The sequence below is a fragment of the Diaphorina citri genome, unplaced genomic scaffold, assembly GCF_000475195.1.
Source record: "Diaphorina citri unplaced genomic scaffold, Diaci psyllid genome assembly version 1.1 scaffold128, whole genome shotgun sequence".
Taxonomy (NCBI): Eukaryota; Metazoa; Arthropoda; class Insecta; order Hemiptera; family Psyllidae; genus Diaphorina; species Diaphorina citri.
Window position 1 is genome coordinate 276,777 of NW_007377565.1, and position 18,909 is coordinate 295,685.

At 40.3% G+C, this 18,909-nt stretch overlaps 1 protein-coding gene across 1 annotated transcript in view; it reads left to right on the forward strand.

Moving 5' to 3' along the window:
- The window catches only part of LOC103524949 (RNA-binding protein MEX3D-like), a 32,960-nt gene that overhangs the window by 12,137 nt on the left and 1,914 nt on the right, over positions 1-18,909 (forward strand). The window contains exons 3-4 of the mRNA XM_008489990.3: positions 18,026-18,255; positions 18,622-18,747. Coding sequence (XP_008488212.1) covers positions 18,026-18,255; positions 18,622-18,747 — 356 coding nt within the window. The remainder of the gene's footprint in view (positions 1-18,025; positions 18,256-18,621; positions 18,748-18,909) is intronic.

An 18,909-nucleotide genomic window follows, 5' to 3' on the forward strand; every position in this document is an offset into this window, starting at 1 on the left:
GGAGGGAAACTGAAGGATTGGAAGATTAGGAGAAGGTGAAATGTGGAAGAAAAAGGAGGTGGAGGAGACAGATCAGACTACAACTCGTGTGTTACTGGGAAAGAAAACTAGAAGGGAAAGATTTGAAGAGGAGGAGAAGAAAGGTGTGAATGACGAGAAGGAGGAGAAGAAAGACTCGAGAGGAAGGATTGGAAGAGGAGAAGGTGAAGTATGGATGTGAAAGAAAAAGGAGGTGGAGGAGACAGAAAACAGAAAGGGAGAAAGTGGAAAAGGAGGAGGAGGAGGAAAAGAAGGGGAAAATTTGAAGAGGAGGAGAAAGACTGAGAGGAGGAAAAGGAGGTGAACAGACTGCACCTCGTGTGACAAGTTATGTGTTACCTACTGGGAAAGAAAACTTGAAGGAAAAGATTTGAAGAGGAGGAAAAGAAAGGTGAGAAGGAGGAGGAGGGAAACTGAAGGATTGGAAGATTAGGAGAAGGTGAAATGTGGATGTGGAAGAAAAAGGAGGTGGAGGAGACAGACCAGACTACAACTCGTGTGTTACTGGGAAAGAAAACTAGAAGGGAAAGATTTGAAGAGGAGGAGAAGAAAGGTGTGAATGAGGAGAAGGAGGAGGAGGAGAAGAAAGACTCGAGAGGAAGGATTGGACGAGGAGAAGGTGAAGTATGGATGTGAAAGAAAAAGGAGGTGGAGGAGACAGACCAGACTTCAACTCGTGTGTTACTGGGAAAGAAAACTAGAAGGGAAAGATTTGAAGAGGAGGAGAAGAAAGGTGTGAATGACGAGAAGGAGGAGGAGAAGACTCGAGAGGAAGGATTGGAAGAGGAGAAGGTGAAGTATGGATGTGAAAGAAAAAGGAGGTGGAGGAGAAAGACCAGACTTCAACTCGTGTGTTACTGGGAAAGAAAACTTGAAGGGAAAGATTTGAAGAGGAGGAGAAGGAGTAGTGGAAAGACTGGAGCGGAAGGATTGGAAGAGGAAGAGAAAGTGAAAGGTGGATGTGAAAAAGGAGGTGGAGGAGACAGACCAGACTTCAACTCGTGTTGTAGAAAACCTCAGCCAAGTATGTAGGTACCTATTGAATGTCAAGTACTTGGTGGCAAAACTTGTGCCTACGTTTATACAGGATGGCCAGGATCTGGATGGGGTACCAAAAATGAACCCCATTCAGTGCAGGGACCCCAATTTCTAGGATTTCGCGTCCACCCTGTCGTATTCACGTGCGTTATCCGAAGGGATGACCCTGTATGAGAGGATCGGAGGAGGAATTTTGTTCAACACCGCAAGTGTTTCCGGGATATCCCGGACAAGCCTGTGTGTTAGTATGTCCGGAGACGTCAAGCCTTTGTATTAGTATGTCCGGAGACGTCAAGCCTGTGTGTTAGTATGTCCGGAGACGTCTAGCCTGTGTGTTAGTATGTCCGGACACTTTCCAGTGGCTGAGTGGAAGAACTCCTTTAGCATGCCATAAACCAGGCCCGAGTTCCGAGAATGTTTCGTCAGTCATATGGCGCACTTTTCCTACATTACAAAGATCCCATCGTATAATAAATCACCCATCTAGTAAGGAAACTTGAATGGATAAGTCAATACTCGGGCCGGGCCGTAACAATGTCGAATGAGAAGACAAAGGAAAAACCCCATATCCGCGGCACTACCAATCTGTTCTCCCAGAGATAAATAACCATCTGTGTTCACGCGAGACGATGAAATGTCCTTCGGGTCTACTCGAGACTAAGCCAGAGAACCAGAGAGACTAAACCAGAGTCCCATCACCTTCACCTCTAAACGAGCAGCAGACAGTGGCAAATAACCTGAACGAAGGCCAAACCCGTACGCCAGACCATACGTCTAGCCTGTGTGTTAGTATGTCCGGACACTTTCCAGTGGCTGAGTGGAAGAGCTCCTTTAGCATGCCATAAACCAGGTCCGAGTTCTGAGAATGTTTCGTCAGTCATATAGCGCTCTTTTCCTACAGTACAAAGATGTCCCATCGTATAATAAATCAGCCATCTAGTAAGGAAACTTGAATGGAGAAGTCAATACTCGGGTTATAACAATGTCGAATGAGAAGACAAAGGAAAAACCCCATATCCGCGGCACTACCAATCTGTTCTACCAGAGATAAATAACCATCTGTGTTCACGCGAGACGATGAAATGTCCTTCGGGTCTACTCGATAATAAGCCAGAGAACCAGAGAGACTAAGCCAGAGAACCAGAGTCCCATCACCTTCACCTCTAAACGAGCAGCAGACAGTGGCAAATAACCTGAACGAAGGCCAAACCCGTACGCCAGACCATTCGGTCCGGCTGAGTTCTCACAGAAATTCGCGCCAGAGCTATCTTGGACTGGATAGCCCCCGGGGAGGTTGGCAAATTATCTGTCCGATCGGTGAATTGGGTGGTTTAATAGGGTGACGGGTACCTTGTAAAGAAGTCTGATATGATAGCATCGATAACCTCATGAACAGTGGGGTGATTTTGCGAAAGAGATATTAAATTTGTGACTCACAGTAGGTCTAGTTTTTAAATTGTATTCTTACTAAGATACTGAGTAGTATTTGCGGTGTCCTATGGTAGGCACACACTTAGGTAGGCTTGACAGGATAGCGAGTGGTTGTCCTTAGAAAGCGAAGGTTTCAAAAGCTGGCCCCTCTCGACATTAACGAAGCAAAATTAGCATTCCCCTGCGCGTGGGTGTGGGAAATTTGGAATTGACAGTGACATAGCCAATGCATTTTTCTACGTCCGGGTTTCCTCGAATGCTCATTTTTCCCCTCTCTCTCCCCCCCTACTCTTCTCTCTTTTCTAACTTTAACTTGGCAACCCATCGCGTGCTTCAATGCTTGGCTTTTCGTTACACATGTATTTTATGCGCAAATGGAAGTTTGGGAGGAGACAGGGGAAAAGCAACTCAAAACGTACACTCTTTTTCGGCGGGCAAAGTTTGTGGACATTGCAGGAAAAAAGGGGTAAAAAGACAACTTTTGATATGTTCAAATACCTAACTATTTTATTGTTCAGTCATATACACAATAAGCCCAATCTGAGGCTTAGGTGTAAGGGCAAACAGCCCTAGAGGATGGTTTCTTTGACAAATTGAAGATATTATTGGGAGCCTCGATATTTGAGGCTCAGAAAAATTCAAACTTGAATACATTCTTTTATGTAAGACCTTTCTTTGGTGTTTAATCAACCCTTCGATTTGTTGCAATTTTCAATTTGGGGGGTACATATTCCCACTTACTCTTTTTCGAGACTCCACGATTTTTGCCTACCCGGAAGAAATACATTGCCTACTTTCCTTACTATAGGAATATAGGATAAGGAAAGCAAAAAAGACAGTTCAAGACAAAATGTCACTGTAGTCTGACATTGTTATGCATACTGCATACTTCATTCAGATTTCTTTCTTGTACACTTTTTACCTACTTTTCCTTTCTTTCTGTCACAGGCAGGCAAAGTTTGTTGCGTTTTCTCTCTGACATGTGGGATTGGTGTGTCTAAAATGTCTCCTAGAATTTTTACTTCTTTTTTCCAGTTTTTGAGCTTCTAACTTTTTAAATTTTGAATGAGTTGTAAATTTTCTTCAAGAGTGCACTCGGGTCACCCCATACCTCTATCTTAACCCTGTCACCCCCACAGAAACAAGATTTTTAAAATATTATATGATCATCCCAGACCCATCGAAAAAATGCCGTTCTCGGTGTTTTTCAAACGTTTCTTTTGTGATATAAGATGTCAGTAAAGTGCTAACTTGTCTGGTTTTGTCTCCAGATCAATTTTCGTTCAGTTTTCCTAGGAGACCTAGGAGGACCTGATACTTTGTAGAGGTCTTATTTAAAGCCCAAATAATTATACCTGATCAAAGAGAATGAAAGATTCCGCTCCTAAAATAAGTCGGGGTGAAAGGGTTAAATCTTGGCTTTCGTCAAACAACGAACTCTACATCTAGAAATAAACTGACCCTTGGGCCTATAAACGCTACGCCAGCCTAGTTCGCCGCTTGGAGGGTAGCGCGTCTGCCTTGTAAGAGCCACGGTACGGTTCCCACCCGCGGCAGATTTTGTCCCAACCAGATAAGGTTCTTCGAGGAACGGCTGGCTTTCTCCTGTCTTGTCTTCCTTCTCTCTTCGCTTTCGGGACAATAAGACCTTTGCAGTTACAGTACAGTTCCCTCTATGAAACCACTTTGAAAAAAAAGTAGCTAGTGAAGGCGCTAGTTTGAGGGCTTTAGAAAGATGTGTACGAGAATTCACAGCAACATGACACAAAAATCCGACCTCATTCGTAACAATATCGTAATTCAAGCTCCAAGAATTTGGAGTATTTTGAACCATTTTAATGTCCTATATCATTAAACCATTTTAATATCCTATAGGCCTCTTATCTTGGGGGTTTTTATCCTTGTATCAATCAATACCTTAATATCTTCATTATTGAGAAATAAAAATCAATCAGGAAGGGTAATTAAATGGGTTTAAAACGAGGACCAGAAGAGAATTTACGAACCTGAAACCAATTTTAATTAGGAGAATCATTTCCATTTTAAATACCTAGTTTCATTTTTCTTCTGTCTTGGTAAAATTTTTCAGGAAGTTTTTTCGCGTTTTCTTTAACTTTGCCTGCTTTATTTCCATCGGCATCCTTGAAGACTATATGTTTCAAACTTTTCCCTCTCTACCTGGCCTCGTGAGCCCAATTCAGCCCTAAGAGTTTCAGCCTTGTGCTAATTTTTATTGCCATTCCACCGAAAAAAAAAACTTGAAAAGTTGTTGGTTCAACTGCAACCAAAAAAAAAAAAAAAAAAAAAAAAAAAAAAAAAAATCAATTATCGTAACGATACAAATCATTTCAAAGGGTTTGCCAAAAACTTTTGTATCTTTGTATCCATCAATGAATTTCTGAGTTTTTTCTCTCTGTCCTTCGCTCCTGCTGGCAATGGCAAGCTTTATCTCAAATATTATGGGGTGAAGAACCTCTGCCAGGTAGGGAGAAGAAGAAAGAAGGCGAGAAGAATGTGCGTGCAAGACATTAAAAATGGGGAAGGACGGGCTAAAAATCGGGGAAGCAGGACGTGGAAAGAGGCTTTGCTCGACGGAAAAACAGGAAAACTCCACGGAAAAGGGTGGATAGGGATGCTGCGTTGAAAGATATGCAGAGAATGGAGGGGGAAAGCGAAAGAGAAGAGTGGAGGGGAAAAGCGAACGAGAATAGAGTGGAGGGGGGAAAGCGAACGAGAATAGAGTGGCGGAGGGGGGAAGCGAAAAAGGGTTTCTCCCCCACACATTCATTCGCACAGACTGCAATATTGATCCGAGCGTTTTCGGGGAGGGCGGAAGAAGGGTGGGATGGAATTAAGGAAGAATTGCTGCGAGGAAAACCGGGGGCGGGAGAGGTTGGGGGAGGAATGGCTGAAGAGGGGAGATTTTGGGGGAGGAATTTTGGGAGAGGGGAGGAATAACGATGAAGGTGAGAAGGGAAAGTAGTGGGTGTGGAAAGGTAGGGATTTGGGTGAGCTGAATGGAGGGTAGGTTTTGCCTGGGGTGGAACGGAAAGAGTTCTAGCTGGGTGTTGCGACGCGGGTGGGTGAGAGGGTGGCTTTTGGACGAAAGACTGCACACTGAAGAACATAAATTTGTACTCGCTTCCCCTTCGTTCCTTTTCAGACTGCTTTCCCTCCGTTCCTTTTCAAATCACAAAAGTAAGCATTGTTAAAGCGCTTAAGAGAAAAAAAAGAGGAAAAGACGCGGAAAAAAATTTGGTTAAAAATTTCAAAATACCTACTTACTACTGTAATACAAGTACTTACCTGTAAAGAGACCAACAATGTTATTCACACAGATGAATTGGTTTTCGAAGCGCTGATTTTTAGTACTTTTCGGTTCTCAGAATTGTGGACCCGACCCAGATTACAATAATCTCCAAATCGTTCGGTGTTCATCCAACGAAAAATCTCATTTGGAGCCGAAGTTTCATGTGGTCGTAAAACGGAGCCATAAATTTTTGGGAAAAGAAGTTCTCTGTGGGTCTTCCATATTGGTAACGGTGTGTAGTTATGTGTTTTAATTAGCTTATGTATTTCTTTGGGTCTTCATTTTCTGACGAAATGTGTGGCGTAATCACACAGTCTTTGTGCCTCAGATGGTATAAATTTGGATTTTAATAGCGACCGGTGTCAGCATGGTAGGTAAACATTGGATTTTAGGATTATTGAAATATTGGGAAAATCCTACAATGCTGCAGTGAGCACCAAAGTTGTGACATAATAACACAAAGAAACTGCATTTATTTGGATTTTAATTACCCAAAGTTGCTTTTTTTTTGCTATTGAACATTCTTCTAATACAGTTAGCTTTGCCCGTCGAATAGAAAGAATTATTATTATAATTATCATTATCATTACTTTTAATAATAATTTTTGATAGAGGGAATTGGAACTGGCAAGTTCTTATCGTCCCAAAAGCGAAGAGAGAAGAAAGACAGGATAGGAAAAAGCTAGCCGTTCCGAGAACGGACCTGATCTGTTTAAAGTTCGTCCGGGGCGGGAATCGAACTCGCGACCTCGCCTACAAGACGCGCTACCTTCCGAGCTAACTAGTTTGGCAGAGATTCTGTTGGACCCTGTAATAGCTACTGCTGAATGCTGACTTGTCAGTGTGTGGCCTCTTCTCTCAAGGAAAGTTGGATCAGCATTTTCTAGTCTCTCCTCTGTCCTTTCTCACTTGCTCTCTCTTTATCTCTCTTGCCCTCTGTCTCTGTCTCTCTCTCTCTCTCTCTCTCGCCCCCTGTCTCTCTCTCTCTCTCTCTCTTGCTTGTTATCAGTATAAATTGAAGCTGATTGGATATAGCAAGACGCTATCGATTGCCTTGGTCGGTAGATTTCTCCTCTGTCCTTTCTCACTTGCTCTCTCTCTCTCTCTCTCTCTCTCTCTTGTCCTCTGTCTTTGTTTCTCTCTCTCTCTTGCCCCCTGTCTCTCTCTCTCTCTCTTGCTTGTTATCAGTATAAATTGAAGCTGATTGGATATAGCAAGACGCTATCGATTGCCTTGGTCGGTAGATTTTTTGGTAGACCAACATATTTGACGAAAATTTTTAATAGAATTAGGTGCTAGTCAAGATCGAAGACAAACATATTTCACGAAAAAATAGAACTAGTTGCTAGCCTAGATCGAAGATCGAAGATAATCAAAACTCAAATTATGTGCCGAGAATCCCATTAAATAATCAAGGCAGAGAAAGAGATCCAAGGATTTCACTTTCAGACGAAATCCACTAGACCTCTCTCCTCTGTCCTTTCTCACTTGCTCTCTCTCTCTCTCTCACTCTGTTTGTCTCTCTCTCTCTCTCTCTTGCCCTCTGTCTTTGTTTCTCTCTCTCTCTCTCTCTCTCTCTCTCTTGCCCCCTGTCTCTCTCTCTTGCTTGTTATCAGTATAAATTGAAGCTGATTGGATATAGCAAGACGCTATCGATTGCCTTGGTCGGTAGATTCCCACAGTGAGTTCTCAACTTACTGGGTGCCCATTTGCAGACGAAATATATACCTACCTACCTAGATACCTTCAGTTAGACCTCTACTATTAATTATCTTCTTGTTCAATGCTCAAATTGAAAATGCCCTCTTCTTCCCTCTATGGCTCTCTCCCCCCCCTCTGTCTCTCTCATACTCTTTCCTTTCCATGGAGGTATGAATATAAGTGGAGGAAGGGTAACGATTTCAAGCGGAGGTAAACTTCCCCTCCTCGCGTGCTCGATGGCGGCCATCTGGTAGACCAACATATTTGACGAAAATTTTTAATAGAATTAGGTGCTAGTCAAGATCGAAGACAAACATATTTCACGAAAAAATAGAACTAGTTGCTAGCAACTAGTTGCTAGCCTGGATCGAAGATAATGGATTAATCAAAACTCAAATCGTCAAATTATGTGCCGAGAATCCCATTAAATAATCAAGGCAGAGAAAGAGATCCAAGGATTTCACTTTCAGACGAAATCCACTAGACCTAGAGAACTATTAGGATCTTAGTGGAGGGACCTTGGGCTGTGGAGTAGTTGTTGGAATTGGATGAAATAATGTTGATGTCCGCCGTGAACACAAGTTATGGTAGGAATTTTCAATGTTTTTTTGGAGGGAACTTTTCAAACCACAAAAGAACGATTAGGTGATAGTGATTGGTTGATTCTGAATGGCCGTGAATGGCAGACCAAATAGTATACGGCATTATCCCGCCCGAAGATCTTTAAATACATTAAGGGATCTTAGTGGAGGGACCTTGGGCTGTGGAGTAGTTGTTGGAATTGGATGAAATAGTTGATGTCCGCCGTGAACACAAGTTATGGTAGGAATTTTCAATGTTTTTTTGGAGGGAACTTTTCAAACCACAAGAAGAACGATTAGGTGATTGTGATTGGTTGATTCTGAATGGCCGTGAATGGCAGACCAAATAGTATACGGCATTATCCCGCCCGAAGATCTTTAAATACATTAAATTAAATTATAGCGTTTACTTTCCGTGTCATAGGTGTTATGTCTATTTTCCTATCTGAGGAAAAGCAGAGCTTTTTCACAAATTATGTGGATATCATAGCATTACTAAGTGTCTCCATTGCAATCAGCTCCCATATTTCAATAATCTTTTTACACTGGTAATGCCGCTACTGGTCGTTAGTTGATTAAAGTAGCTACTCAATTGTCCTCACGAGGCTGAGTGTACCGCGAACTCCAAGCTCAGAGAAAAACTTTGACAGCGCAGGAAGTCGAACCCGAGACCTCCGGCATGCCTAGTGTGATACCCACGGAGGTTGTCCTAGGTGTAATATTACGATAATATTACTTGTAAGGTGTGATATTATGATACCTATAACTTTTGTTTTTTATGATATATATCTATACAATTAAAGGAGTTTTAACAGTAAAGTCCTACCTCGATATAACTTTTGTAAAGTGCGAGGTCTTCGAGTGTCTCGATAAGAAAGGGCAGAACTCTCGATGCTTCCAATAGGTCCCCGCGAGACCACCGATAGTTACCACTCTGACACTATACATTCTAACAAGTCTGCATTCCGCCGGATATTCCACATTAACTTTTATTTTTTAAGATATATATCTATACAATTAAAGGAGTTTTAACAGTAAAGTCCTACCTCGATATAACTTTTGTAAAGGGCAGTGTCTCGATAAGAAAGGGCAGAACTCTCGATGTTTCCAATAGGTCCCCGCGAGACCACCGATAGTTACCACTCTGACACTATACATTCCAACAAGTCTGCATTCCGCCGGATATTCCACATATGAATGAGTCAACAGTCTTCTATATACTCTTCTCTCGAGAAGAATACATAATATATACGATAGGCAAAATCTTCGTCGTCCTCCTCTCCCTCCGATCTCTGTGCTTCCACTTGTGCAACGTAGAGTGAGTTCAGTGAAAGAAGGACTTTCTTAGAAGGTGGACTTTTTCGTCCTCCTCCTCTCCCTCCGATCTCTGTGCTTCCACTTGTGCAACGTAGAGTGAGTTCAGTGAAAGAAGGACTTTCTTAGAAGGTGGACTTTCTCGTCCTTCTCCTCTCCCTCCGATCTCTGTGCTTCCACTCGTGCAACGTAGAGTGAGTTCAGTGAAAGAAGGACTTTCTTAGAAGGTGGACTTTGCAAACGGACGATTCTGAGTTCCGTCCAATAACGGACCTTTTCGTAGATTCGTAGAAGCTTAACCCAACCTTAAGCCTGTTTGTCCCTATACCTAAGCCTCAGGGTGGGCTTTTTGTGTATGAAGTTAAAATTACGGACCTTTTCCATCCCGAAGCTCATGAACCTTGGGGAATTCGGACGTGGGACTTTGAAAAACCTTGTCCTTGGGATAACCTTTTCGTAGATTCGTAGAAGCTTAACCCAACCTTAAGCCTGTTTGTCCCTACACCTAAGCCTCAGAGTGGGCTTTTTGTGTATGGAGTTAAAATTACGGACCTTTTCCATCCCGAAGCTCATAAGCCTTGGGGAATTCGGACGTGGGACTTTGAAAAACCTTGTCCTTGGGATCAATTTAACCCGCGAGTACTCGTGGGTCTGAAAGTAACACGAAGGGATTAAATGCAAGTTATTATTGGGATTGGCAGGGATTAAATGCAAGTTATTATTGGGATTGGCAGGGATTAAATGCAAGTTATTATTGGGATTGGCAGGGATTAAATGCAAGTTATTATTGGGATTGGCAGGGATTAAATGCAAGTTATTATTGGGATTGGCAGGGATTAAATGCAAGTTATTATTGGGATTGGCAGGGATTAAATGCAAGTTATTATTGGGATTGGCAGGGATTAAATGCAAGTTCATTGCTTCCTTTGTATTGTGGTTTGTAAATTTCTTTTCGCTTGCAATTGCATTACATTTTGTATATTTGGCGTGTCGAATTCGATTGTTTGTGCCCCGACCTGTCTTTTATCACTGATGTATTCAGGTGGTGTGATTTTCTGTTCCCATATTGTTGCTTTTGGTGATTAGGTACATATGTATTTCTGTTAGCATATTGTTGTTTTGGCGGTTAGGTATGTATTTCTGTTGGCATATTGTTGGTTTTGACGGTTAGGTGTGTATTCCTGTTGGGATTTTGTTGGTTTTGGCGATTAGATGTGTATTTCTCTTGGCATATTGATGGTTTTGGCGGTTAGGTATGTATTTCTGTTGGCATATTGTTGGTTTTGACGGTTAGGTGTGTATTCCTGTTGGGATTTTGTTGGTTTTGGCGATTAGATGTGTATTTCTCTTGGCATATTGATGGTTTTGGCGGTTAGGTATGTATTTCTGTTGGCATTTTGTTGGTTTTCGTGGATCATGGGTTTTTACTGACCTGGCTACACAACCTGTTGGTGAAATTCGGTTCTGGGTTCTAGGACCGTGTTATCACTCTTGTGTTAATGTTAACTTTCTCAGCAAACTTGGTAGACAGACTTGATTTTCCCGCGCGATCATTTACCCGATTTTGATTTTTGTATTGTTCATTTTCATTATCATTCTTCCGACTTGATTCATGAATCATGCTAGTTTTGATGAGCAGTATTGAATTCCCCCGATAAAAAGTAATAAATTTGATTTTTTTTTTTCAAGTAGGTACAAAACAATTTGTTGATTTTGATTGGACTGTTTATATATTTTCCTCAGCGTATAACTCTCAGAAATTTCAAAGGGGGAAAAAGTTAATCATTTTGTTCTTTTTGTACACTTCACTAATTGTAATACACCCAGAAAGTTGCTTGTATCTAAATATTGTTTTTTGACACATCTAACGCTAACGTATTTGCTGAAAATCAATTGGGTATGGTCAACCTTTTTGGGTTCAACATAAGACAGGCGCAATTTATTCAAAATCGTGGGAATCTGAACATCAGTTTTCATTATTCCAACTTGGTTGTTCTAAAGAAAAGCATTAACGAGGTAACTAAACTGGCTTCTGCCAAATTTTTTTCACGAACAAGGTCGTAAAGCAAACCTCGACATTGAAAGAAGTTGTTGGCCCGCAGCATTGTTTTCCACTTGACTCCAATCAGGAGGGAGAGATGAGTTTTTATTGTCGTGGTTGAACGAAGAGAGTTTCAAGTTTTCGACGATTTTTCGTTAGGATTCTCCCAATTTCCTTTGTCTAGTGTTACAAGTAGAAAATTTGTTCCAATCTTTTTACACCATCGGGCATGATGCCCATCACGCTAACTACATTTCCCCTTTGAATATGATGATAAGTCCGCTTACATCGGCAGTCTAAGCAAAGGTCTCATATATTTTCTAAGAACATGGTACATATGTAAAACATTGAAAACATTTATAATTTCATAAGAAATATGCATGTCACAATTGTCAAATGGTATAGTACAGGTACTACAACAGACTGTAAACAAGACCTCATTTTACTTCTTCGTTCATTCAAAAAAATAACGAAACAAAATAAACCCCTCGCGCAACATATTAGAAGACTTGGATCTTGGAGGTGATCTTCAAACCGACGGAATGCGCGGGAAACCAAAGCTAGGTCTCGAGAAACGAGAACTTGAGAAGTGATAAACTTTATCAATCCAGATCCAGACCTCCATATGTAAAACAATTGAAAACATTTATAATTTCATAAGAAATATGCATGTCACAATTGTCAAATGGTATAGTACAGGTACTACAACTGTAAACAAGACCTCATTTTACTTCTTCGTTCATTCAAAAAAAATAACGAAACAAAAGAAACCCCTCGCGCAACATATTAGAAGACTTGGATCTTGGAGGTGATCTTCAAGCCGACGGAATGCGCGGGAAACCAAAGCTAGGTCTCGAGAAACGAGAACTTGAGAAGTGATAAACTTTATCAATCCAGATCCAGACCTCGCTTCGAGCGATAATATCGGTCCAGCGATACTATATCGAGCGGTGGGTGGCTTGCCGAAGCTTGCGCCACTTCTCCGGCAAGGTCCTCTCCGTTCAAGCACCAGGACGCGACTGAGCTGAGCTGAGAATTGAGAATTTCTGATTTCTGTCTCGGTCCGAAGTCTTGACGAGTCCTCAGGTCTAAGTCCGCACTCAAGGTTGAGCGACCAGGTTGTTAGATGTGTGTTTCAAGGCCAGTTCTGGGAGCAGAACTACTTCTGGATGGTGGTATCAATATGGTTTCGTTGAGGTATGTTTATCGGATTGTTTTTTCATTGATCGGCGAAGCGCGAGGTGAATTGTCTTATTTTTGAATTAATTAATTTGGCCACTTTGTCGTCACAGTTTTTTGTATCATTTGGTTAATTTTTGTCTCTTTGTGCATAACTTTAGTTTCTTTTTGTTTTCCTATTTCCTTCCTTATACTGACACTTCAGGTTTAGGCAATGGTTTTTGAATTAATTAATTTGGCCACTTTGTCGTCACAGTTTTTTTGTATCACTTTGTTAATTTTTGTCTCTTTGTGCATAACTTTAGTTTCTTTTTGTTTTCCTATTTCCTTCCTTATACTGACACTTCAGGTTTAGGCAATGGTCATTAGATATTAGATATTAGATATTAGTGCTTTATTTAGACTGTCGAATTAGGACATGTAGTCCCATTATCTCAACAGTTTAATATTGCACCACTTTATTCATTACAGCTCGTCATTACAGCTTTGGACTTATCTGAAAAGGAGCCTAAACAGATGGTCTTTCCTGTTTGCATCTTGTGTTATCCTCTTCTATTATATTAAGTAAAATATTGAGATGAATATGGTTTCCCAATTAGTGAAGCAGTCACGGTAGGGACTTTAGTCTTCGTCAACCATTCTATCAAGCTCCTCGTTCTCTTCCATTCATAATCCCATAGTTCCCATTCGATTCGTCTTTCTTCACTTCAATCAGCCATTACAGCTCGTCATTACAGCTTTGGACTTATCTGAAAAGGAGCCTAAACAGATGGTCTTTCCTGTTTGTATCTTGTGTTATCCTCTTCTATTATATTGAGATGAATATGGTTTCCCAATAAGTGAAGCAGTCACGGTAGAGACTTTAGTCGTCGTCAACCATTCTATCAAGCTCCTCGTTCTCTTCCATTCATAATCCCATAGTTCCCATTCGATTCGTCTTTCTTCACCCTTCTTCAATCAGCTGTGTAGTTTTTTTTGCCTCGTTGCTCGAATTACATAGGAACGTCTACGGTTTTTTTTTTCTTCTTCCTTTCACAACTCGTAGTCACAATGTTTTCGCGCCAAAATCTCTAGAAGACCTTCAAGTTGGGAACACGTTGCCCCATGCCCACCATAGATGGGAACACCATAGATGTGTCGAGAATGTTGAGATGAATTGAAATTCCTCGTGAAGATTAGAAGAAGGGATATTAGAATTGGAAGACGGGTCATCAGAATTAGAATTAGCTTGAGGAAGGAGATTTGTAATCCTGTCATCTTAATTGGCGACAGAATTTCTTGTGAGAATTTTTATGTGTCGAGAATGTTGAGATGAATTGAAATTCCTCGTGAAGATTAGAAGAAGGGATATTAGAATTAGAAGATGGGTCATCAGAATTAGAATTAGCTTGAGGAAGGAGATTTGTAATCCTGTCATCTTAATTGGCGACAGAATTTCTTGTGAGAATTTTTATACTATTGGCGGATGCTAAAGTACTCTAAACCACTGTGTGTTTCTCACAAATTATAAGAATTCACATATTTGGAACTCTCGTGAACCACTCAGGTGGAATGTTTAGTCGAAATTAACCTGTAACAGCATAAAATTAAATTGATCTCTTTTGTTAAACTCTGTGTAACTGTACGACAACATATTGCATACAAATTAATATGTTAATCAAGAATATCAAGATAATTGGGATTTTTACTTATCTGGTCCTACATATTTTCATGTCTCTACACTTTTGTTATTTCAGAATTGAGATACTTTTATTGATGATTAGTGATTACGTTTTGTGATTTGTAATTCATTTGTTAACTCATTTCTCGCAAGATGTTTTCAAGTTGTTATTGAAGATATTTATTCCAAGTACATGTTTCGCGAACATTTAACGATAAAATATCTCGTTAAACAAAGGATACAAATTAATATGTTAATCAAGAATGTCAAGATAATTGGGATTTTTATTTATCTGGTCCTACATATTTTCATGTCTTTTTATCTGTTGTACACTTTTGTTATTTCAGAATTGAGATACTTTTATTGATGATTAGTGATTACGTTTTGTGATTCATTTGTTAACTTATTTTTCGCAAGATGTTTTCAAGTTGTTATTGAAGATATTTATTCCAAGTACATGTTTCGCGAACATTTAACGATAAAATATCTCGTTAAACACATTTCAGAATTGAGATACTTTTATTGATGATTAGTGATTACGTTTTGTGATTTGTGATTCATTTGTCAACTCATTTCTCGCAAGATGTTTTCAAGTTGTTATTAAAGATATTTATTCCAAGTACATGTTTCGCGAACATTTAACGATAAAATATCTCGTTAAACATGTTATGTTTTTAATAAGCTGAGTGATACACTGGTACATATGTCTGATATATATTTTTTGTCATGTGTTGTGTACTTCATATTCTTAACGAACTCAGCGTTGGCTGCGTAAACAAGTTGTTATCGTGGTGTTTTCTTCACATGAGCTCCTTTTTACCGAGACTTCATATTCTTAACGAACTCAGCGTTGGCTGCGTAAACAAGTTGTTATCGTGGTGTTTTCTTCACATGAGCTCCTTTTTACCGAGGGATCCGAGTTCCGTCCCGAGGGTAAAATCCAAAATCCGTGTTCCTGATGAAATCGGACGATTTGGGCTTTTCGGACGGAACTGGTGTTCCTCACCTTTTTACTTTCCTTATCCTACAGGAAGGAAAGGCATGCAATCTGCTGAAATAGATGTGTCGAGAATTTTGAGATGAATTGAAATTCCTCGTGAAGATTAGAAGAAGGGATATTGGAATTAGAAGATGGGTCATCAGAATTAGAATTAGCTTGAGGAAGGAGATTTGTAATCCTGTCATCTTAATTGGCGACAGAATTTCTTGTGAGAATTTTTATACTATTGGCGGATGCTAAAGTACTCTAAACCACTGTGTGTTTCTCACAAATTATAAGAATTCACATATTTGGAACTCTCGTGAACCACTCAGGTGGAATGTTTAGTCGAAATTAACCTGTAACAGCATAAAATTAAATTGATCTCTTTTGTAAACTCTGTGTAACTGTACGACAACATATTGTCGTACGTACAGGATAAGGATACAAATTAATATGTTAATCAAGAATGTCAAGATAATTGGGATTTTTATTTATCTGGTCCTACATATTTTCATGTCTTTTTATCTGTTGTACACTTTTGTTATTTCAGAATTGAGATACTTTTATTGATGATTAGTGATTACGTTTTGTGATTCATTTGTTAACTTATTTTTCGCAAGATGTTTTCAAGTTGTTATTGAAGATATTTATTCCAAGTACATGTTTCGCGAACATTTAACGATAAAATATCTCGTTAAACATGTTATGTTTTTAATAAGCTGAGTGATACACTGGTACATATGTCTGATATATATTTTTTGTCATGTGTTGTGTACTTCATATTCTTAACGAACTCAGCGTTGGCTGCGTAAACAAGTTGTTATCGTGGTGTTTTCTTCACATGAGCTCCTTTTTACCGAGGGATCCGAGTTCCGTCCCGAGGGTAAAATCCGTGTTCCTGATGAAATCGGATGATTTGGGCTTTTCGGACGGAACTGGTGTTCCTCACCTTTTTACTTTCATTATCCTACAGGAAGGAAAGGCATGTAATCTGCTGAAATTTTCGATAGTCAATTTTTAGTGCCAAAACACGTTTTGAGGTCCCTAGAGCCCAGAGCCATTTACCTATGTTTTCGTTTCGTTCCTAAGTAAGTTACTGCTGGAGTAAAGGGACTTTTCAGTCCTATTTCGAGCAGAATACCTATGCTTACTTAGCTGCACAGTGCACAACCTGCCTTGTTGTAAGTGCTAGGACGCGGATTTCCGCTCGGGGCGAACTTTATCCTGAACAGTTTAAGTTTGGTCTCGGAACGGCTGGCTTTCTCGCATCCCGTTATCCTCTTTTCGATTTCGGGATGATGAGATGTTCATTTTTGTAGTTCCCTCCATCAATCCTTTTGGTCTGTAAAAAATGGTCTAAGGAACTCAAGAGGTTAAGGTCTCGATCATTTAGGCTGAAATTTTCGATAGTCAGTTTTTAGTGCTAAAACACGTTTTGAGGTCCCCAGAGCCCAGAGCCATTTACATATGTTTTCGTTTCGTTCCTAAGTAAGTTACTGCTGGAGTAAAGGGACTTTTCAGTCCTATTTCGAGCAAAATACCTATGCTTACTTAAGCACTATTATTATTGTCATTATTATCATTATTATTTTCCCTTTTGAAAAGCACGAATAAGGTCAAAATAAATAATAATAATAAATAACCGTTCAGTTGCTTTCATGATTTTTTTTCTTTGCTTCGACAGAAAGTAAAGTCTTGAATCGACCCTTCTTTGAAAGTGCTCTCTCTCTCTCCCTCCTTTTCCTTGAAGTCTAACGGTTTTCCTTTGTATAACTTACGAAGTTAAAGGGACTGCTCTCTCTCTCTCTCTCTCTCTCTCTCTCTCTCTCTCTCTCTCTCTCACTCACACACATACACACGGCGAACTCTAATCTTGAAATATTATGAATGAAACATGTCTCTCTCGCTCGCGTATAATTCGAAGTAGAACTTCTTACTATCTCTCTTGCTCTCACAGATTGGTGGGTATATTATCTCTCTTGCTCTCATAGATGGGTCGGTAGTAAAGCAAAATAATTATGTCTGTATGTTTGTCTGTCTGTCTGTGGTGTTGAACTTGATGATTACGGTGTGTTAGAAAAATTGTACCTATGTTGTGTTTTAGGGATTTTAAGTATCGCCTGGTAAACAGGAGGGCGTGAGTTCAATTCCAGCTCTCTCTCACACACACACACACGGCGAACTCTAATCTTGAAATATTATGAATGAAACATGTCTCTCTCTCGCTCGCGTATAATTCGAAGTAGAACTTCTTACTATCTCTCTTGCTCTCACAGATTGGTGAGAATATGTATTATCTCTCTTGCTCTCATAGATGGGTCGGTGTTAAAGCAAAATAATTATGTCTGTATGTTTGTCTGTCTGTCTGTCTGTGGTGTTGAACTTGATGATTCCGGTGTGTTCGAAAAATTGTATGTTGTGTTTTAGGGATTTTAAGTATCGCCTGGTAAACAAGGGTGTGAGTTCAATTCCAGCCGAAGTATGGAATTTCATCATCAATGTAATTACAGAATTTGAGCACAATAAGTAGTAGCCCACTGCTGGACTAAAGGGACTTTTCAGTCCTATGCGAGCAGTATAAATAAGCACTAAGACAAAATGTTTGTTCCCTGAATTATCTCTTATTCAATTTTGATTGTAGTATAAAGACGTTTCAGTCTCCTTTCTAGTCCATGTTTGACTGAAGTTAAAAACCTTCTGTAGTTTCTGCAGTGCACGTTCTAATCTCTCCCCTTTCTCTTTTCCCCAGGTTGTAAGATCAAAGCGCTCCGCGCCAAGACCAACACGTACATCAAGACTCCAGTTCGCGGGGAGGAGCCCGTGTTTGTCGTCACCGGGCGCAAGGAGGACGTGGCCCGCGCTAAGCGCGAGATCCTGAGCGCGGCCGATCATTTCTCCGCGCTCCGAGCGTCGCGCAAGAGTGGCGCTCTGTCTCCGCTGAGTCCGCCCACTGGGGTGCCCGGTCATGTGACCATTGAGGTGAGTGGAAATCATAGATGATGACTAGGACCAAAGTCAGTTGTTTTTTTTTTAAAGGGTTTATTTAACATCATTGTACATATGAGGAAGAATTTCGTGCATCAAATTTATTTAATACGAGGAGACAGTAAAACGTTTTTTTTATTATCATTATTATTTTTTCTATTCAGTGTGATGTCGCCGATGACTATTTCTCATAAAACTACGACTTTAGTTTGTAGTCTGTTTACTGTTCAATGTATGTACCTATAATGGATGTATCCGTCAATAAATGAAAAAAAAAAAGTCAAATACTTTCCTTCCTATAGGATGAGGAAAGTAAAAATGGAAGCTCTATAACAGGTTTCCGCTATGTTTGACCCACAGGTGCGGGTTCCGTACAAGGTGGTCGGTTTGGTGGTCGGACCCAAGGGCGCCACTATCAAGCGGATCCAGCATCAGACCAACACGTACATCGTGACGCCGTCCCGGGACAAGGAACCCGTGTTTGAAGTCACAGGTAATTTCCCAGAAGGTCCCGGGTTCGAATCCCACCATGGACAAAAAATTGTGTTCATTTTAACTAGTAATTTGTACTCGTTTTTCGATTGTAGAATATTTCAACGGGTTACTACTTCTTGGTGTTCTCGTGTTGACCCAGCGCCTAAAAGGGAA